Genomic DNA, 21,450 nt, shown 5'->3' with positions numbered 1-21,450 from the left:
TTAGGAACACGAAGATAAATCGCAGCGCAATCCAAACCATGTCTACTCAGAAGTAAGTCTTATTGGATTCAATGGCGGTTACTACCATGTAACGGGTTAGGATCTTCAGCCTCTTCCTTTCCCTCCCCTTCTATTTGCGTATGAATGTAGGGCGGTATCATTAAATAATGCATCCTGCCTTAATAATCTGGGGGAAGCAAACCCATGATTGACGAACGAGAATAAAACATTGTGTCTCAGTTACAGGTGGGTAGCCGTGTTGGTCTGCCATAGTCAAAACAAAATCGAAAATTCTTTCTAGTAGCACCTTAGAGACCAACTGAGTTTGTTCCTGGTATGAGCTTTCGTGTGCATGCACACTTCATTGTGTCTCAGGTAAACATGTAAAGTGGGGGTTGGGATCTGATTCTGTTGTGAACCCTTTTAAATGAAGACCATAACTTTAAGAAAAAAGTGAAATTTAAGAATAAAGTTGGACTGGGAACCCATTTATTATGTCGTTTAGTTGTTGTTGTTGTTGTCTTCTAAAGGCATCTGTGCAGCAACAACTGTATGCTAGTCATTTTTTTAAAAGAGGAGGGAGCCATGCCAGACTCTCAGGTTTTCAAGGGTCTCTGCGTTCCCATTCCAGGGCTTTTGGAGATGGCAATGTTCCTTTGGAGGGGCACTAAGATCTGCCCCCAAGGGAACGGTTCTATAGAGCGGCACGACTCATGCCTCGTTTAAGGAAGTCCAAGTCCTTGGATATTAACGCTGACTAACCCATTTCCAAACCATTAGAAAAAAAACATATCTCAAATCCAAGTATTTTGGCACAGGCCTGCAGTCGCAGCGGAAGTAGCTCCAAGCGGATCCGTTTGGCACTTACTTCCGAGTAAACTTGAGCAGACTCGGCAGCATCTGGGGCACCAGGGTGGAATCTGTTGCTACGCTGCTGCTGAAGGCATGGGCGTAGCGCGCGGGGGGGGGGGTAAGCAGGGGGAGCAGGCAGCTAAACCAATCAAAACCAATACAAATCTGAGGTTCTGCCCCCCCCAAAAGCCTTTCACCCCTAACAAAAGCCTGCCCCCCAACAAAAAACATGGCTACGCCCATGCCTGAAGGCCAGTCACACCTGGAAGAAGCTTTTCGCTCTTTCACACCCTATCGCCTTAGTTCGTTGGAACCTTTTCTTTAGCAAGCAAAACTCACTTAAACAGAGGGCTCACAAGCTTTTCTAGAAAGAGGTCGGATGATCTGACTGCTACTTTTATTCACAGGCACAGCGCGATCCTAAGCAAGTTATGGAGAAGTTTGTCTTACTGTGTTCATCGAATACGGTTGCAATCCTAAACGTAGGCCTACCCATTGAACTTATGTTTTAATGCTTGATGTTATTATGTTTTTATATGTGTTGGGAGCCTCACAGAGTGTCTGGGGCAACCAGCCAGATATTATTATTATTATTATTATATTATTATTATTTTAAATAATTGCGTCTGAGAAACCTCGTTTAGGTTCGCGTTGCCTCTAGCCTAGGACTTCAGCTTCAAATTTGAAATTATAGACACCGTATACCGTTGCCTTTGTTTTAATTTAGGGAAAATCCTGGAGCACAACCTGATCATTCTGATCGCTGGGAGAGCATAGAGCAGACAAAGAGCCCGCGCGATGTCTGCCTAAATGTAGCAAGAAAACGGGCTTTAATGTGCAGGGGAATATATTGTAAAATATACGACTGCTTTCATGCCGTCTTAGGCCATTGAAGGAAGAGGGGTCAAACAGAGTTCATGCGAGAGAAGGGAGGGGGTGGGTTCCCTCTCCTGCCAGTATTTCTGAATGCAAGCCTATGAGGAGCACAGGTGGATAAGGCATAAGGTATAAGACCAATCGTGGAACCTTGAGCTCAGATGTCAAGAGAAGTGAAGTTCTCTCTGCACGGGGATAGGGGCAGCAAAAGGGCTAAGCCTGTTGCCCTCTCTATCTTGCCCCACATAAAATCATAGCACTGATGGGGACACCAAGGCTCATCCAACCCCCTACAATGCAAGAATCACTGGCAGGTGATCATCTACCTCTGTTAAAAAAACAACAACCACCAACTAAGGAGCATCCACCACCTTCTGAGTTGTCCGTTCCACTGTCAAAGAGGCCTTCCTAAAGTTCTTCCTAATGTTTAGTCGAAATCTCATCCTGCCTTTCTCTCTGTCCTTGCTTCTGGTGTCTCCAGGCCAGTCCACAGTAAGATATTACATAGTTGCAAGATGACAGTGGGTTAGGGGGCTGATCTGGCTGCATTACAGAGACTTGGGGTGGCCAACTTTTTGGGGGTGTGTGTGGACTTGACCTAGCTTTGCCCAGCTTGATATTCAGTACCCCATCTGTGCAGACTGGAGGGCTGGGAGGTGGGATATTGCACTAAATTCATACAGCTTCAATCTTCTTCAATAGGAATCTGCCAATTTGGGGAGCTGGGTGTGAGGGTCTGCATTTAGGGCTTGCTGACCAGAAGGTCGGCGGTTCGAATCCCTGCGATGGAGTGAGCTCCCGTGCTCGGTCCCAGCTCCTGCCCACCTAGCAGTTCGAAAGCACGTCAAGTGCAAGTAGATAAATAGGAACCGCTCTGGCGGGAAGGTAAACAGCGTTTCTGTGTGCTGATCTGGTTCGCCAGAAGTGGCTTGTCATGCTGGCCACATGACCCGAAGTTGTACGCCGACTCCCTTGGCCAGTAACGCGAGATGAGCGCCGCAACCCCAGAGTCGGACACGACTGGACCTAATGGTCAGGGGTCCCTTTACCTTTACCTAAGGAAACAATGGTGCTGTTAGTGTACTCCCTCTCCCACTGCTCCCACAGGAGGTAGTTACAATGTGGTTTTGGAGGATCCTATTGGAGACTTCACTGTCCATGTTGGGACGGCCTTGACTTGTCCAGCGCAGGACTTCATGGCCATGATGACAATGATGGATGTCTCTGACTCCCCCAGTAGAAGTGAAATCCGACTGTGCCCTATACTAGCAGTATAGAGGTGTAATCTGAAAACTATTTTATTTGCTCAGGACTTTGGAATATAGTGGGTATTATCACTGACTCTGCTGCTTCTGTCTTTGAACTGTGGATGATAATGCTGTTTGTTTTTGTTTTAAAAAGTTTTATGATTGTATTTACATTGTGGGATATAAAACTGATGAAATAAAATAAAGTTGCTACACAAATGAAGTGTCTTGTGCTACTTTAAGGTTAACTCTTCCCATGGATTCTGTGACACAGGCATAGCCAGGATTTATTTTGGGGGCAGAACCTCAGTTAAGTATTGTACTGCTCAGAGTGGCTAGGGCAACCCAGTAAGACGTGTGGGGTACAAATAGTAAAATTATCATTATGGAATGGGACGTCCCTATTTTCATCGCAGAAATGTTGGAGGGTATGTAATCGAAAAGGGTTCACCATGTGACAGGCTGTACAGCCAGCACATTCCTCATTTTGTTTCTCTGCAACTGCTTAAAAGCCCAATTACCACAATGCTACAGCAGACCTATTGAAAATGGTTTGGTAGGTACCTCACAATGGAACAATGACAAAGCAGGAGAGTGCTGAGATGTTTGGATTCACTTCAATACTCCTTGGCCAGGGCCAGCATAACTGCATAAAGAGCTCAAGCAGTTGCTTAGGGTGGCAATATTGTTAGGAATGCTGATGCAGCACGATGCACTCTGAAGAAATGAGGGGGGGGGTCTTGGGAGTTCATGGAGCTCAGGGTAGAATTCTTAGTGTCACCAGGTGAGGCTGGGACAGACCCCTTTCTGAAACCCCATAAAGCTGCTTCCAGTCAGTGTCGACAACACTGAACTATATGGACCAATGGCCTGACAGCTTCATATGTTCATACATGGCACATCTTTATGGGCTGGCAAAATACTCTGGATTTGACTTGGTTTGCTTTTTGCCCAGTGGCACCTCACATCAACCTTGTGTCTCAATGAATCCCTTGCTTAGTTCCCCCCCCCCCTTTGGTTCACCTTACTGTTTTTTGGCCTTTATTCTTCCCAAGTGGAAGACACATAGGCACAAAGGAGGTTATGAGAACGGGAGAGTGGCATGCAGCACTGTAGCTCCCTACAAAATGCTCTCCTGATCAGCTGCTCACAGTTGCCTACAGCCACTCTAGGCTCTAGGCAATTTCCTATTACCCTGAGGGTATCTTTCTTCACACTTTGACCTCAAGGCAGGATGGGAGAGCTGGTTCTCCAGAGTGCCCATTGAAGCACTCTGCTTCCAGAAGCTCTGAAGCACTTAACCCCCGCCCCGCACTAAGGCTACAGTCATAAGCACACACTTTGGAATAAGTCCCAATGAAATAAGAGGAAATTCTTTATGCTAAGTGTTGTGGCCCACAGAGAAGTGCTTCATTAGTGCTTTGTAAATGTGTTTCAACTGGCTTAGTGTTAGGTTAGCTGGGAAATTTGACATCCCTCAAAGAGAAGAGCTGTTTTGGATCAGATTAATGGACCATGCAGCCCAGTGTCTTGTATCCAGCAGTGGGCAGGGGCCATTGTGGAAGTCACAATCAGGTAACAATTGGCTTTCAGCCAGAGAATGGCTAGAAGTCATTGCTGGTTCTAGAGTCCAGGAGTCACTGACAGTTGCTGAGTGACATTGTTAGGTAACTTCCACACAGTAAGAGAATTATTATAATTGGAATCTGCTGAGTTTCTATTGAATTGATGAACAGCTGACTAGACCTAAGGACAGAATGATGCTCTTCTGCCTTCCTGGTATCTAGAGATAATGGTTGGGGAGCATTGGGAAATCTGTGTTGCTTCCTCTCTGCTTTTCTATAGACCAGTCTCAAGCCTCCAAAATCGCTCAGAAATTCATGTATTATAAACATTCTAAAAATATTCTTTGAAAATGATTGCTTTAAGCTTCAAAGATCCATTGGGATGCTCTTATCTCACCGCTTTTATGGCTCATATATACATCTTTTGCCAAATGATGATTTCTTTTGATTTTTGTGTGCTGGTCTTCCAAGAAGAAAGCCGAGTTCAAAGCAGGTCACAGCAATAATAAAGCACAAGAGAGGTAAATGACAGGTTAGTCAATATATCCATATGAACATATCAAATGAACAAGAACATAGTGAAACAGCAGCAGGCAATTTAAATACAAAACAGGATGATCTCCAACATTAGTCATATTTAGAGTAAACCCAAGTTATTCAAGCTCATTGATTTCACTGGGTTTTAATCTGTGATTAATATCATCATCATAATCAATAATAATAGTAATAATGAAAAAAGAATGTATCATGAAATCAATATTATAATTTCTAATCAAAGAAGCTTAAAAAAATAAATAATTAGGAGAACTGTAGAAATAATATAAAGTGGGGAAGCTAATGTGGTACCATTCAGATGCTGCTGGAGTCTAATAACTACAATTATCACCAACTAAATAGTAAATAAATAAACCTTTATTGTCACTACACCACCTGTGTGCAGTGAAATTAAACGAGCCCCACCCCCCCACATGCACTCAGTCTTGTTTGCACTCTGTGTGCTTGTCGGAAGTCAATTGCACCACTATTCCCCCCCCCCATTCAGCAGCCCAACTAGCATGGCTATTCTTTTGCACAAGCACCATTGAATGGAAATAGCGCAAGAACACAGTAGACACGTTGTCAATAGTGGGCTATCATGGGCCAGCTCTCAGATCAAGAGTGGAAACCCATTCATTTATACACTGAAGGAAGTCCCTCCGTGGGGCTCACTTCCAAGTAAATATGCATAGGACTGCAGCCTTCCACTTTCCCTTATGGTGAAACAAAATTTTGGTGGACAAAACTGAGAACTGATAGCCAGTAAAACTTGGCGAGCTCAGACAGTTCTTCCTTGGAGTTCACATTCATTTCAATGGTCTTGTGAAGAAGGGCCTGTATTTCTTGACTGTGACTATTATATACCACCTTTACCGGGACTGTCACACAGACTTCATTTTGTACATCTTCCTAGAGTAAGGTTGCCATTATTCCCATTTTACATTTTGGAGAAAGAAGGGAAAGCTATAATACAGGAATTTGCCAAAGGCCACCCAGTAAGCAGAGACGGAAGCCTCAAACTGAGAAAGAGCCTTCTGACTTGCTTCTCTCTCCCCCTCGTGCCATATATTTCCCCAAATAAACAGATACACATGTTGACCTTGTAGTGGGGACAGCTCTATATCCATCAAAATGACACAGCCCAAATATTGAGACTTGCTTGTAAATTATGACTGAGCCAGGCAACTTTTCTTACAGCAGCTGGTGAAGGGATAAGGGATGAGAGAGGCTTTCGATGCCAGGCACTCCTTAAGGATAATTTCTTGCTATGTGATACAGGCAGTTTAATGAGGCCTTATTTCCAGATGAACAACCCAAAGAGTATAAGTGTTAGCTACTGCTCCTTTGCATTATTCTGTCAGCGAGGGGGGCCCAGAGGAATGAGATAATGCAACTCATGTGCCAATTCCTGAATAATTAAATAAAAAATGTCTGTAATATATATGGGCATATACACATGAGACAAATAAATGATAGATAAGGGTCTAGCATTCAATTCATACAACATTAAGTCCAGCAGTTGGGTGCCGCATATGTTCTATGGATGCCAAACAAGGAATTAAAGGCTGGCTCAGAATTCTCAATGGAATCGGAACTCACAGAAAAGGCTTCTGCCACCATCTCCGTGAGTTCTTAACACCTCTTGATTCTCATGTTTATAAGTCTATAACGTCTAGTTGTTTTGTCTTACTTCCCCTCCCCAGGCGCTCTTTTTTTTATAAAAAAAGCTATTTTATGTTACAGCTTTCTTTTATCTTACCAAATCACTCTTCTATGTTATACAGAATCATGGGCACTCTAGATAAGAAAAACTCAAAATGATAATTAGGGATGCCTGAAAATTAATGATAATTTAGTAAAGCAATCTGGCCACTAGATGAAGTGAGAAATGCGGGCCAGGAGCTTAGAAACAATAAGTACGTTCCATTTGTATCAATAGATCTTACCTCCAAACGTAATGTGTTTTAATAGCAAACTAGAGTGACTGAGTGCCTATTGGTATGGAAATGTAACAGGGCAATTAAGAAATAAGGTAGTGGTTTCTGAATACCAGGGGAACATTTTAGGTATGGAGAAGTACATATATTTTCACATTAAAAGACAACAAAACATTTAGAACCCACCCCCCCAACTGCCCAAGGATCTGTGAGCTTCCAGGGTTGGTTTAGGGCAGGGGTAGCAGTGGTCCAGGTCAAGGTTGTTGAGCTTTTTTTAAGAAGGAATGCCATCCATATTTTGGGGGTTCGGGTCAAAGTTGAGCTTTTTTTTAAGGAAGGAAAGCCGTTTGGGGGGCTTCAGGGCAAAGATGTAGAGCTTTTTTTAGGGGAGCCAAAGTTGCTGAGCTTCTTTGGGGGGACCCAGTGATCTACCACAGACGTCCAGTGATCTACCAGTAGATCACAATCTACCTGTTGGACATGCCTGGTTTAGGGAATATCAGTGGCAATTGAGCTTATAGAAGTAAAGAATACCCTTTCCCTCCTAGAAATTCTGCCAGCACAAGAGAATTGAACCGTAGTACTGTACTAAGTGCCTGTTCTAATTGCAACACTTTTCTGGTGATGGGACTATACTGTAAGTTTCCTCTTGTATAAACATTGAAGCAGCCTTATATTAAACCACGTTTCACATCTGAACAAACCAGTCCACATGCAGAGAATTGTGGGAATATTCAGGGAGGCAGGAGAGGATATATTGTTTAATTACATCCTTCCCAACTTGTGTTAACAGTTAATTTAGCAGAGTAACATTCCCCATTTAAACTTTCACAGCGGATAGGTTTGCTAGGCTTGTATAAGCCTCTAAAATACCGGTAAGTTTCCTGGTAATTCCCCTTTATTCCCTCTTAAAAAGAATAGACACGACACAGTCTAGTATAAAAAGTATAAAATAGTTCATTCACAGGTTCATTCAGTTCACAAAAGGATCCCTGAAGGCAGACTTAAGTTACAAAGTATATACATGTGGAATCTATCCCATATGGAGATAGTTCCTTTGTCCTCTCTTGGCTGGAAGCCAAGAGAGCATCTCAGGCTGATGCTTCTTCAATGAAAGCAAAATGGAGATGAGAGAGATGTGGTGGCCAGTCCTGTGCTTTTGTTATCTGTGCAGTGAGATCACGCCCACCTCTGGTCACATGTAGAGGGAGTTTGTCCCAGTCCAGGAGGAAACAGGAAGTTCCAACTGGCTGGTCCAGACACCCCCTTTTTATGTCCACTCTAGGAATGTTGTATTTGACTGCTCTGTGTTTCACACCCCACAAGAACTGCATTCATTTTTAGTACAGAAGCAGAAGGTCCTTTCTACCATGACACTGGCTTGAATGAGGACCATCCTCTGAGAGTTGTTATAATTTGCTTCAGCAATAAACCTGTGAGCAAGAACAGGGAGAGACAGAACAAGCAAATGGATGGACTGACGGGGAGCAGACAAAGGAAAAAGAAGGTAGAAAAAGAGAGAGATGAAAACAGAGAGATAGTTGGGATGACTAGAACCTTGGGGTCTCCCGTGATAGAGGTCTGAGGTTCTCCAGAGACACTTGGCCTACAAGTTGAGACTTGTTACTTAGTGCTATGTTAGAGTACTCTATAATGTAACACTGTTTACAGAAATATAATTGTTTAAGTAACAAGATGGCAAATGTATACATGCATCTAAGTCATCCTCAGAGTAGACTCACTTTAAACACTGGACTTAAGTTAGTCATGACTTTAATGGCTCTACTCTGAGTATCATAGTCAGATGCAACCGATTGCAACCTCCACTGCCCTAATCAGGTCCCTTCCTTAACTCAGTTTCTGCCGTTGCGAAATGGTTGTGAATGAAGAACTCTGTGACATAGTGTGTACCCAGTGAGGTGTCTGACAGCTCAGCAACTTGATTCTTGCCTGGATGAGTCAAATCTGGATTCACAAGGACCAATCACCAACAGGAGATTAACCTGAAATTATTTATTGGAGGTCATTAAAAAAACACCCTACAGAATATGGAGCAGTATTTAATGAGATTCCTTCCAAAGCGAAGTGGAATGAGAACTTAACAAATATAGTTTAAAGTGTGTACACAGTCATAGTCCTATGTTGAGGGTCACTAGGATTATAACCATTTTCAGACTGTTAATATTTTTTGGGTGGGATTCAATTTCATACTATCAAATTCAGGTAACGCAATTAAACCTGATTTGTAGCTTTTGTACGACAATTCCTCTTCCCTCCAGAATCAGACTTTTTGAGATAAGGAAAATGATAGGGAAGCCACTGCGAAATGTGGGATAACACTTGCTTTGATAAACGTTGTCTAACCCAGTGTTTCCCAACCTTGGGCCTCCAGCTGTTTTTGGACTACAGCTCCCATCATCCCTAGCTAGCAAGACCAGTGGTCAGAGATGATGGGAGTTGTAGGCCAAAAACAGCTGGAGGCCCAAGGTTGGGGAACACTGGTCTAACCTCCCTGCAAGCGAAACAAAGTGAATGCTCATTAAAACAGCAACATTGTCTAACCTCCCTGCAAACAAATCAAAATGAATGCTCAATAAACAGGTCATCTGGAAGCACCCTAAAATAATTTTCTCTGCAGCAAACTAGACTTTCCAAGATTCTTTAAGCCATGATAGATTGGTGCAGGGTTATTAATGAAAAGGGCAGCCTGCTCTGAAGTCCAGTTAAACTAAAGCACTTGAATTTGTCCCATCTGGACACTTAATTGTTACAAATTTGTCATTTTAGCTGGGAAAATTAAGTGAAACATTCAAGTTCCTCAGCTGATTGGCTCAAATAGTTTCCAGGGCAAGTAATATCTGAACATTGATTGTGACATACATTGATTAAACCTGTAAACTGGATTAAACACAGTGTGTGCGCCTCAATTCAATGCACACTTATCCCCACTGAGTTCAATGGCGCTTACTACCAAGTATGCCGCTATCAGGTGGTACCCCAAAATGGCTCGAAATAAGTCAAGGTGCCTAATGAAGAATGTTTCCTCTCTGCTACTTTCACATGTTAACAATTTAACATGCCTGCTGCAAGAATCGAAGTTACAGGGAACCAGGCAGGGGGCCTTCTTGGTGGTGGCACCCGCCCAGTGGAATGCCCTCCCATCAGATGTCAAGGAAATAAACAACTATCTGACTTTGAGAAGATATCTAAAGGCAGCCCTGTTTAGGAAAGTTTTTAATGTCTGATGTTTTATCGTGTTTTTAATATTTCTGTTGGCAGCCGCCCAGAGTGACTGGAAACCCAGACAGATGGGGGGGGTTTATAAATAAATAAATATTATTATTATTATCATTATTATGGCCAATTCTTAGGGAATGAGGGGTCTTTGACCCAACCCATAAAATATTTGAGGGCCCCCCCAAAAAAGTTGATAGACATTGCCATTCAAATGGGGTGTGTTTACTGTGTCATGTGATAGAATGATTATGCAGAGTGGGGTTTATCTGCCCCCCCCACCAAATATTTATTCAAGTTGACACCCCAGTTTGTAAGTGAAACTCATCACATTTATTTCTGTGCAAGAACACTTAGCAAAGATTCCCAAACTGCCTGAAGCATCTTTGAGCAGCGAACACACAGTGAAATAATAGGCAGCTGCTTCAGATCATGCTGTAAAAACACATGGTGACCCTATGGTGGTTTTACTCCTTCTGTAAAAGGGTGAGCTAGGTTTTATCATGCAACTGCTTTTGAGATTGAATTGACTGAAGTTGTGCCAGATAAAAGGAAGGGAGCTTAAAGCCAGTTTGTTTTCATACACATTCAGATGAGCCAGAATAATGACTATTTCTTGCATGCATTCAGATATCCGAGGAGGAGGAGGAGGAGGAGGAGGATAGACAAGCAATAAGCAGATTGCCAAGATGTTAAATCATTTGTTGTTCCTTTGCGTTATTCCCATGTGGCAGTCAGACTTAAAAGACACATTTGATAGGCCAATGGTGGATAATTCAGTGGGTGGAGAAGTTCCATAGTGACAGCAAAGGGAATCAACACCCATAAGGCTGGCCAAATGGCCACACACCACAAACAAACACAAACAATTTCATCTAATTCAAAGTGGCTTTTTCTAAAAATACGCATTGCAAACAACTTTATATATTATTGTGATGTACCTTCAGATACACGCTGAACAGATGGATGAAGTTTTGGAGAACCAAAATAATCTAAGGGAGATTATGTGAAATCAGCCACCAGCAGTCCTGTAATGCTAAATCTACACATGCCGTAGTCAGAATATGGATTGTTGCAACAATGTCTAAATTAACATATTGTAGAAGAACAATTTATGATCAGCTAAATGGATTTTTAGAGCAATTGACTTTATTTGTTATGTATTGGAGCAATACATTTCAGAATAACACAGCACTTTTGCATTACTATAATTATATATGTGTAAGATGCTCTTTAATTATATTTATGTATAAATTATTTTTTTAATTAAAATCTTTTCTTCTTCTTCTTCTTCTTCTTCTTCTTCTTCTTCTTCTTCTTCTTCTTCTTCTTCTCATAATCAAAATTTTTCATTTTTAAAGGTACAACATGACTCCAGATTGCTTCCATCTCCCAAACTCAAGCTATTATTAGTGAAAGTCAGTATAGCATAAAAGTTACGAGTGTCAGGCTGGGAAGATGGGGGGCGGGGGCGGGTTAAAGCCCCACTCAGTTATGAAGCACACTGGGTGACCCTGGGCTAATTGCCTTATCTCAGCCTAGCCTACCACACAGAATGTAAGAAAACTTGCTGGGCTCACCCTATCCTTTGGTCTATAATTTATTTTCACTGGTTTTAATATTGTATTTTTAAATAACCACGATGCATCCTGGGACCTCATGGCAAAGGGTGGGCAAGAAATCTAAGAAGAACAAGAACACCTGGATAGCTTGGTTGGTTAGAGTGTGGTGCTGATAACACCAAGGTTGCAGGTTCGATCCCCAAGTGGGACAGCTGCATATTCCTGCATAGCAGGGGGTTGGACTAGAGGATCCTCAGGGTCCCCTTCCAACTCTGTGATTCTATGAACATAATATGCCAGAGGAGGAGGAGATTCAGGTATTAGAGTATTGGCAGGATAAGTATATAATAAATGAAGTATTGCCAGTAAAGTAGGAAATCTACCTACCACCAGCATTTTATTTACAGTATTTGGTTTATACCCCACCTTTCCTCCAAGGAGCTCAAAGTGGCTTACATCATTCTTCCCTTCCCCATTTTGTCCTCACAACAACCCTGTGAGGTAGGTTAGACTAAGAGACAGCGACTGGCCCAAGGCCACCCCCTTGAGCTTTATGGCTGAGTGGGGATAAGAACCCTGGTCTCCCAGGTCTCGAACCACTGCATCACACTGGAACTTCAATTTAGTTACCCACTCCCATCTCTATTTGAGTGGCTGATCAGAACTTTTTCATATAATGTAATCTTGGCACAGCCCAACCTATACACTTAAATGGCAGTGCAGGAATTGTTAGGAACCATTGTAGATTACTATGGATTTAACAGGTTAACTGTAATTATTGGCACAGCAGTGTGAATCCTGGAGCTCTGTAGTACTGGATTCAATGTATGTCATGATCAGATTCTGACTGCTGAATGTGCACTGCTTCACACGAAGTGGCATATTTCATTATTGCCAGAAATGCCTGAAAAAAAGAACTGAAATGAGGTAACGTGTCAGATTAATTTGATATTTCCAGTATAAACTATATCTACCATCTATGAGAAGTTATTGCAACTCCCCAGGGGCTCCCCTCACCATTGATCGCGATCCAAGATTTAAATTAGAAGAGATGAGCAGTTGGCTGAAAAGGCAGATGCTGATGATGAAGATCTTGACACAAGATTCCTGTCACATGGACAATGCTGGGCCTTTGATTATGTCTATTTTTTTTTGTCAGTTGCAGTAGGAAACTGAACACAAGATATTATCAGCTGGGGGGAAAGTCCTTTTTATTCATGCCTGATCTGAAAGGGCGAACATTTTAATTTATATGATTGAATTCAGAGTGCCAATCTGGGATAGAGCTTGGTGTCAGGCACCCAGGCCTCGGGGCAAGCAGCAAACAGAGAGGCAGAAATCACACAGGCTGAAGAAAGTGCTGTCAATGGTTAGAAGTCTACAATTCTGATATGGGTGGAAGGGTAAATCCCAAAGAGGGTCTGGGAATAGACAAAAAACAGTGCTTTTTGGTAAGTTGAGGAAAGGACAGAGCTCAGTGCAAAATATGTGGTGTGGTGTGGTGTGGTGTGGTGTGGTGTAGTGTAGTGTAGTGTAGTGTAGTGTAGTGTAGTGTAGTGTAGTGTAGTGTAGTGTAGTGGTGAGAGTACCTGAGAGACAAGGGTTCAAATCCCCAAACAGTCATGAAGTTCACTCGGTGACCTTGAGCCAGTCACTGTATTTCAGCCTATAGGAAGCATGTATGTCATCTTGAGCTCCCTGGAGGAAAGGTGAGATATTAATGTAACAATAATATTCATCTATGTTGTGTGCAGACTTAAAAAGAGGGCAGGGGGGGGGGGAATCAGCCTTGCACCTTGCTTTTCTAGCCCTGTATACCTGAAGGAGCGTCTCCACCCCCATCGTTCAGCCCAGGCACCGAAGTCCAGCTCTGAGGGCCTTCTGGCAGTTACCTCATGGCGAGAAGTGAGGTTATGGGGAACCAGACAGAGGGCCCTCTCGGGAGTGGTGCCCACCCTTTGGAGCGCCCTCCCATCAGATGTCAAGAAAATAAACAACTATCTGACTTTTAGAAGACACCTGAAGGCAGCCCTGTTTAGGGAAGTTTTTAATGTTTGATGTTTTACTGTGGTTTTTAAAATTGTTGGAAGTCATGTTCTCGCAGTGATGGAACCGCCAGAAGGCCCTTGTAGCTGGACCTCAGTGTCTGGGCTGAACGATGGGGGTGGAGATGCTCCTTCAAGTATATTGGGCCCAGGCTGTTTATGGCTTTAAAGGTCAGCACCAACACTTTGAATTGTGCTTGGAAACGTACTGGGAGCCAACGTAGGTCTTTCAGGACCAGTGCTATATGGTCACCGATAGAATTGCCTTCTATGAAAAGCAGGCCTGTGTTGCAGGGAGAAGCAAGATAATGCCTGCTCCACAGAACTCCATAATTACACATTCAATATTAAGCAATGCTGCTGCTGTTGTTACTACAATTATTACTACCCATGTTTTATGTAATGCAATTAAACAACAATAAATACTGGGTGCACATAGCTTCTCTGAACATAGATGTGCATGGACCAGCCCCCGCTTTCACAGAAATGCAGAAGTGCCTTAGAGTTCCACTGTGCATCATGCAGCCATCACATAGAAGCTTCAACAGAAATGGCATAATTTATACAGCACACAGATTGCACTTTATTCCACCAAGTGACACCTTTGTCTTAAAAAAAACTCCAGATATAAATACTGAGTGGAGAACAAACCTTTATTTAATATATAAATAGCTACTATCCGTAAGGTCACATACCACTCTTCATGGTAGATACAACCTGAGGTGAAATCCCCATAAAAATCTCTCATTAAATTGCTCCCTCCCTCTCTCCTCCATTGAGAGCTGCAAGATTAGGCTGGAGATAATGACTAGCTCACTGTGAAAATATAGTGAGAAAGAGCCATGTTGAAATTAGATCTAGACAATGTAGTAATGAAAAGCACTGGCCAATATTGTAACGGATGGGGATATTTATCATAATTCTGTTCATTATGATGGATTGTTGGTTTGAGGATTAGCCACATAACTATCCAACAAATGGAGGCAAAGCATATGTTTGAAGGTGATGACATTTACAACATAAGTCATGACGGATGTAAAACCCGTTAGTAACATAAACAGTGTTGGCTTCTCGAATATTGCTGACAGTTTAATTCTGCTTCTGCTATTAAAATGAAATATGAAGTAAGAGGGATAGAAAGCCTGCGGACATTGGAATTATTGGGGTATACAGCATCAGCCATGCCGTTAGCCGATGCTGGTCAAAGTCAGATGCATGAGAGGTACTCGGGTATCAAGGTGACTTGATGTATACAGCTAAATCATGCGGAATTGTAGGTCTCCAGTATTGTGGTTGTTTCGTAATGTGGAAGGAACCCATAAAATAATTATGCAGGAGCAGATTTTCATAAAGGTACAGAACAACCAACTGTATATTCTTAAAATTCAGTCATGCACCAGTGGTCTCATCAACGCAGGACTTTGGGTCAAAAGTCGCAGGGCCCCCACCAGTTTTTTTAAGAACTGAAAATAACATTACCATCTAAAGAGCCTCGCCTCATAAGATCACTTGGTTTCTCAAGGCAAATCTAAAAAAAAAAGTAGTACTGTATAAACACTGACAACTGGGAAACACTGGCTTGTGAGCGCTCCAACTGGAGAACAGCCTTTACAAAAGGTGGCATGGACTTTGAAGATGCTTGAACTCAGAACGAAAGGGAGAAACATACTAAGAGGAAGGCATGTTTGGCAAATCCTCACCGTGATCAACTCCCGCCTGGAAACCTATGTGGAAGGATGTGTCGATCCAGAATTGGCTTCCACATTGACTCACTGTTAAGACTGTATTCATCGGGAACCTTTCAAAAACTATATAAGAAATAAAGTGGAAGGAGCCAACCTTCTAATAGCTGTATAAATGGGCCCGAAGAATAAAGTTAAATAAGGAGTAAAAATCAAATCAGATACAGTATACAAAAGATATAGTTATACAAACTGCAATAACAGGAAGGCTGGAAGTGAACACTGGGGTGTGTGTGTACAAATTGTCTTCATTTCTGCACGTAATATATTTCTCTTTTTTAACCTTTCATTTTTCTTTCTCTGTATTGCTTTGCATGTTTAACGTGTAAATTTTTTCGAAAACTTCAATAAAGCTTATTTTATTATATATAAAAAAGACCGTATTCATGGAAGACAATCTTACTCAGCTACGAGTGATCGCCAAAGAAGAAGAAAGAAGCCTAAAATTACTAAATTGTATCATGATATGAATATAATTTGAGTGAGAGCCTTTCCAGATAATCTCTTAACAGCACAAATTCAAGAAAGAATAGGTGTGTGTATGGCCTCTCCCAGCTGAAGTCAATGGCTTTGGATGTCTCACAGTGCAAATGGGAACAGAAAAGTGGCTCACATTTATCTCTGGCCCTCATTGGCAGTGATCTCAATGCAGCAATGATTCAGACATTATAAAGATATGTGGGGGAACAGAAAATGTGAGCCACTTTTGTGTTCCTGTTTGCACTGACTTCAGCCACTGACTTTAGTTGTGAGAGGGCACACAGACATATTCTTTTTTCAGTGAGTGTGTAGGGCATGAGCAGGACGATTCTACTTAGTGGTATCCCCATAGGGTTATTATTTTATTTATTTTACAAATTTACGAACTGTTTTACAGCCCAAGGCAACCAAGATAAAATTCAAAAAGAAACTTCAAAGAACAATTTAAATCGTTTCTGCAGACTCTAAAAAGAAAACCATTGCTACAGATGTACAATTGATATTTCATAAATTACATGATCACACCTCAGGAAAAGCCTTCTTAGGCAAAAGCATCCTCAGTAGATGTATAAACTTCATGGCACCGGGTGCCTAATTTTTGTTCATTCCAGAAGACCAGAGTGACAATACTAAAAGCCTTGTTTCTACTACAAACTAAATGCACCTATTGGGCATGGGATACTCTCAGCTGTGAGTGAGTCACCTGGGGAGTAGAGTTGCGAGCTGGGATATATATTGGAACTAATTTCCTAAAACAAGGGAGGGCAATTTTTTTCACCCTGAGGGCCGCATTCTCTTGAGAACAGCTTTCCTAGTACATGTCCGTGGTGGGTGGGTCCAGACCCGAAAGCAGTGGGGCAATGTGATTCTTACCTTTGTACAGGAGGCTATATTCTAGCCACAAAAAACCCAGAGGTTTCTAACCCCCCCTCCCCCCATTTCTCCATCTAGGCCAGGGGTAGGCAAGCTAAGGCCCATGGGCTGGATGCGGCCCAATCGCCTTCTCAATCTGGCCCGCGGATGGTCCGGGAATCAGCGTGTTTTGACGAGTAGAATGTGTCCTTTTCTTTAAAATGCATCTCTGTGTTATTTGTGGGGCGCTGCCTGGTGTTTTGACATGAGTAGAACGTGTGCTTTTATTAAAAATGCATCTCTGGGTTAAATGTGGGGCATAGGAATTCGTTCATACTTTTTTTCAAAGTATAGTCCGGCCCACCACATGGTCTGAGGGACGGTAGACCGGCCCACGGCTGAAAAAGGTTGCCGACCCCTGATCTAGGCAAGCAAGTGGCATTATTACAGTTCCAAGGACAAAATCATGCCAGGCAAAAAGCACTTGAGGAGGGGATACAGCAGTGCCAGTGAGGAGTGCAACCTGGGGAAGGTGGCATAGACTGGGAAGAGTCCTGAGAGGACTTGATGTCTGCAGCTTTCATATTTTTAGGAAGTAATGCAAGGCCATCAAAGTTGTGATTCAATGTGGTGTTATTTCTTCAGTATCCACTTTATTCTTGCTTTGCTTAATGGCTGTTACATGCTTCAGATCAATGCTATTTTGTTATGAAGTTTTTATTTCTGGGTTACATTCTTATGGAGTGCTCTGTGCATGCTGCTTTGAGCAGCATATCCAGGACTAAAACCCTACTCCAGGCTTGCCTTTCCAGAGAGAGAGGATAAAACCAGGATGCAAAACTTTGCTTTTCATCCTGGAAGCTTGCTAATAATCACCGTCCTTTCCAGAGAGGTAGCTGAATTAGTCTATCACAGCAAAAACCAGCGTTTCGTGCCACCTTAGCGACTTAAAAATAAATAAAAAAGATGTAAGGTTTCATGGTCTTCATAGAATCATAAAATTGTAGAGTTGGAACGGGACCCAAGGGTCATCTAGCCCACCCTCCTGCAATGCAGGAATAAATTCAGATGTATGAATTGTTCTCAGCTGAGCAAATACTTGAATTCAAATTCATGAGCAAATACTTGGAACAGCTGAACAAATACTTGAGCGTACAGGGAAAAGTGGGAATGCATTATTATTATTCCTATGTCACACTAGGGCTTGCCGATCTGAAGGTCGGCGGTTCGAATCCACGCGATAGGGTGCGCTCCCGTTGTTCGGTCCCAGGTCCTGCCCACCTAGCAGTTTGAAAACACGTCAAAGTGCAAGTAGATAAATAGGTACCACTCCGGCGGGAAGGTAAACGGCGTTTCCGTTTCGGGAAGTTTTTAATCTGTGATATTTTAAATGTATTTTAATATTTGATGGAAGCCGCCCAGAGTGGCTGGGGAGACCCAGCCAGATGGGCGGGGTACAAATAAATAATAATATAATATAATATAATATAATATAATATAATATAATATAATATAATATAATATAATATAATATAATATAATATAATATAATATAATATTATATTATATTATATATTATTATATTCCGTGTGCTGCTCTGGTTCGCCAGAAGCGGCTTAGTCATGCTGGCCACATGACCCAGAAGCTGTACGCCGGCTCCCTCCGCCAGTAAAGTGAGATGAGCCCCGCAACCACAGAGTCGTCCACGACTGGACCTAATGGTCAGGGGTCCCTTTACCTATGTCACACTCAGCCTTGGGGTTCCAGAAATAATAGCTAATCATCATCATCATCATCATCCCCGGTGTTTCAGGCAGGTTTTGTGGGCAGAGTGGGCTCAGGCGCGGTGGCACAGAAAGGGCATTGCGCTTTACTGCTGAAGCGCCTGAAGTCTCCACAGGCAGCCGTGCGCGCTCTTGTCTCTCGCCGCCAGCCGGGCGAAGGGGTGGAGCAGGCCCCGGATGCACTTCCCTCGCAGGGTTGTCGGCGCAGCCGCAGTGCTCCGGTGGGTGCCCTTAACCTTGCGCGGTTTGCGGCGCGGCCCGAGGACCCGGCGCCCCGTGTGTGTGCGCGCGAGAAAGAGAGGAGAAGCAGAAGGGGCGACGCTCGCCGGGGAGCTGCGCTCGCTCGCTCGCTCGCCCGCCTCCCGCGTGGAAGCATGTCTTTGGTGGCGGAAGCTTTCGTTACGCAGATAGCAGGTGAGGAGGGGAAGAAGCGGCCGTAGAGGGGGCCGGAGTGAAGCAACAGGGGCCGTGGAGCAGCGCCCGGGCCAAATTTATTTTGAGCACGGATAGAGGTGCGTTGCGCGCGTCCTTCCAAAAAGACGCCCTCCCACCTGGTCAGGCTGCTTTGTGGGATCTTGCCTGCCTCTCCAAAAAAGAAAAAAAAAGAGCAACCGCAGGGACTCCATAGCAAATCTGATAGGCCTTAAGAACTGTTTTGAGTTCTCATGGTTTGGTTGCCATAGCATCAGCAGGAACCTCTGCTTTGGCTACTTTGTGGATGTTCCCTGGAGTAAAGTCATATGTTTAAAAAGCTGGAGTCCCAATTTGTGGCTAGGGTCTCCTGTGACAGTGCTGGATTTAAGTATAAGCTAAACAAGCTATAGCTTAGGGCCCCACTCCCTTGGGGGCCCCCAAAAAATTGAAAGGAAAAAAACAACTGGATGTACATTTCCAAAATAGAATAAAAAACAAAATAAAACCTACATACAGCAACAGTGTTTTGTGTTGTGTAGGCTCCTATGATGTAAGTAATGGGACCCGCCTGCTCCCTAAAATATCACTGGTTTGCTCATTTGTATATATAGGGTGCCTACATTCTGCATGGACTGGTTGCATGGCAACATGTGCAAATGTCTTTAGATACCTATTTGTTATGTCGTTTAGTCGTGTCTGACTCTTCTTGACCCTGTGGACCAGAGCACGCCAGGCACTCCTGTTTTCCACTGCCTCCCGCAGTTTGGTCAGACTCATGTTGGTAGCTTTGAGAACACTGTCCAACCATGTCATCCTCTGTCGTCCCCTTTTCCTTGTGCCCTCAATCTTAAAATCAGGGTCTTTTCCAGGCAGTCTTCTCTTCTCATGAGGTGGCCAAAGTATTGGAGCCTCAGCTTCAGGATCTAGATACCTATTAGGTCCATAAATTGACCATGTAGCATATATTCAACACACAAAAAAGCGACAATTTGTTGTTGACAAAGGACAGCTGGACATATAAAGGGCCCCATTACCTTCAGTAGCTTAGGGCCTCATCAAACCTAAATCTGGCCTTGTCTGTGGCTTCTGGGACTAGCAGTGCTAAGGCCCAGTTTAGACTGATTTGCCAGGTGTGGGATAGCCTGGCCACAGTCACCTTACGTCTGGACTACATAGTGTGCTGTATGTGGGACTGCCCTTGAAGACAATCTGGAGGCCGCGGCTAGTGTGGAATGTGACTGCTAGGCTGGTGAGCTCGGGCAGCCCGGTGGGGCCATGTGTTACCAGTCCTGAAAGCCCTGCACTTTTTGCCAGTGAGCTACTGGGCCCAATTCAGCACTGGAATACAAAGCCCTACTGTAAATGACTTAGGGCCCAAGTACATAAAACAACGCTTTTCCCATCTTGAACTACGATTGGCAGGTGAGATCTTGTTAGTGCTGTTGCCACTTTTTATCAGCCTGTGACAGGGCCTTTTCAGGGGTAGCTTCCTGTTTGTGGAATGCCCTACCAAGGTGAGGTACACCTGCCTCCCTCGTTTCCGGCTTTCAGGAGGAATCTAAAAAATGTTTCTTGTTTACCCACGTGTTTGATGGCTGAAAGTTCTTGGCAACCTTGAAATCACTGGTTGATAAAGTGTTTTTAAAATGCTTTTAAGAATGTTTTTGGTCTAGGTGTGTTTTCTGCCCTGGGCTTCTTTGGGAGGAAGGGTGGAATATATTGTAAATTGAATGGATGAATGGATGGATGAATAAAAAAACTGGAACAAATGGCCTGCCGAAAACTTTTATTGCACCAGGCCTACACAGGCAATTAAGAAAGCATATTACCACAATGGTTAACTGATGTCTGTTTTTAACTTTTTTATATGCTTTTCATTATATGTTTTAATTATTTTTTTCCTGTAAATCTAACAAAGGGAAATTTTGTCAGGCCAAACCTGTCCTCCAAGCTAACTAGCAAATACCGCTCCAGCAGCTGATGATTTAGGGTTTATGTCCTAATCTTCTGTAATATGTACCCAGAGCAACTATTAAAAAAAGAATATTCAAGAATAAAATAATTATATATGAATTTATGTACATAGCCAGATATTATTGTTTTGATAATGTTACACTTAAATCCAGTTTCTTTATTTTTTTATTTAAAAAAGAACCTAGCCAGAAATAACACCATGGATATGTTATCCAGATCTCAGTTTATCATCAAATATGTTGTGTTCTTGAATCTGGATATAATTCACATTTTTTTTCCTCATTTGAACTGTCTAAATCCTTCACCAAGTGTTTGTCAGTAGAGGAGTCATAGTTGACTACAGCATGTT

At 42.9% G+C, this 21,450-nt stretch overlaps 1 protein-coding gene across 1 annotated transcript in view; it reads left to right on the top strand.

Moving 5' to 3' along the window:
- The first annotated feature begins 18,905 nt into the window (after positions 1-18,905).
- Positions 18,906-21,450, top strand: part of MTX2 (metaxin 2) — a 35,344-nt gene continuing 32,799 nt past the window's right edge. The window contains exon 1 of the mRNA XM_033167553.1: positions 18,906-19,127. Within this exon, the coding sequence (XP_033023444.1) occupies positions 19,088-19,127 (40 nt within the window). The 5' untranslated portion in view covers positions 18,906-19,087. The remainder of the gene's footprint in view (positions 19,128-21,450) is intronic.

Source organism: Lacerta agilis, chromosome 1 (genome assembly GCF_009819535.1).
Source record: "Lacerta agilis isolate rLacAgi1 chromosome 1, rLacAgi1.pri, whole genome shotgun sequence".
NCBI lineage: Eukaryota > Metazoa > Chordata > Lepidosauria > Squamata > Lacertidae > Lacerta > Lacerta agilis.
This window is presented reverse-complemented; position numbering and strand designations above follow the sequence as displayed.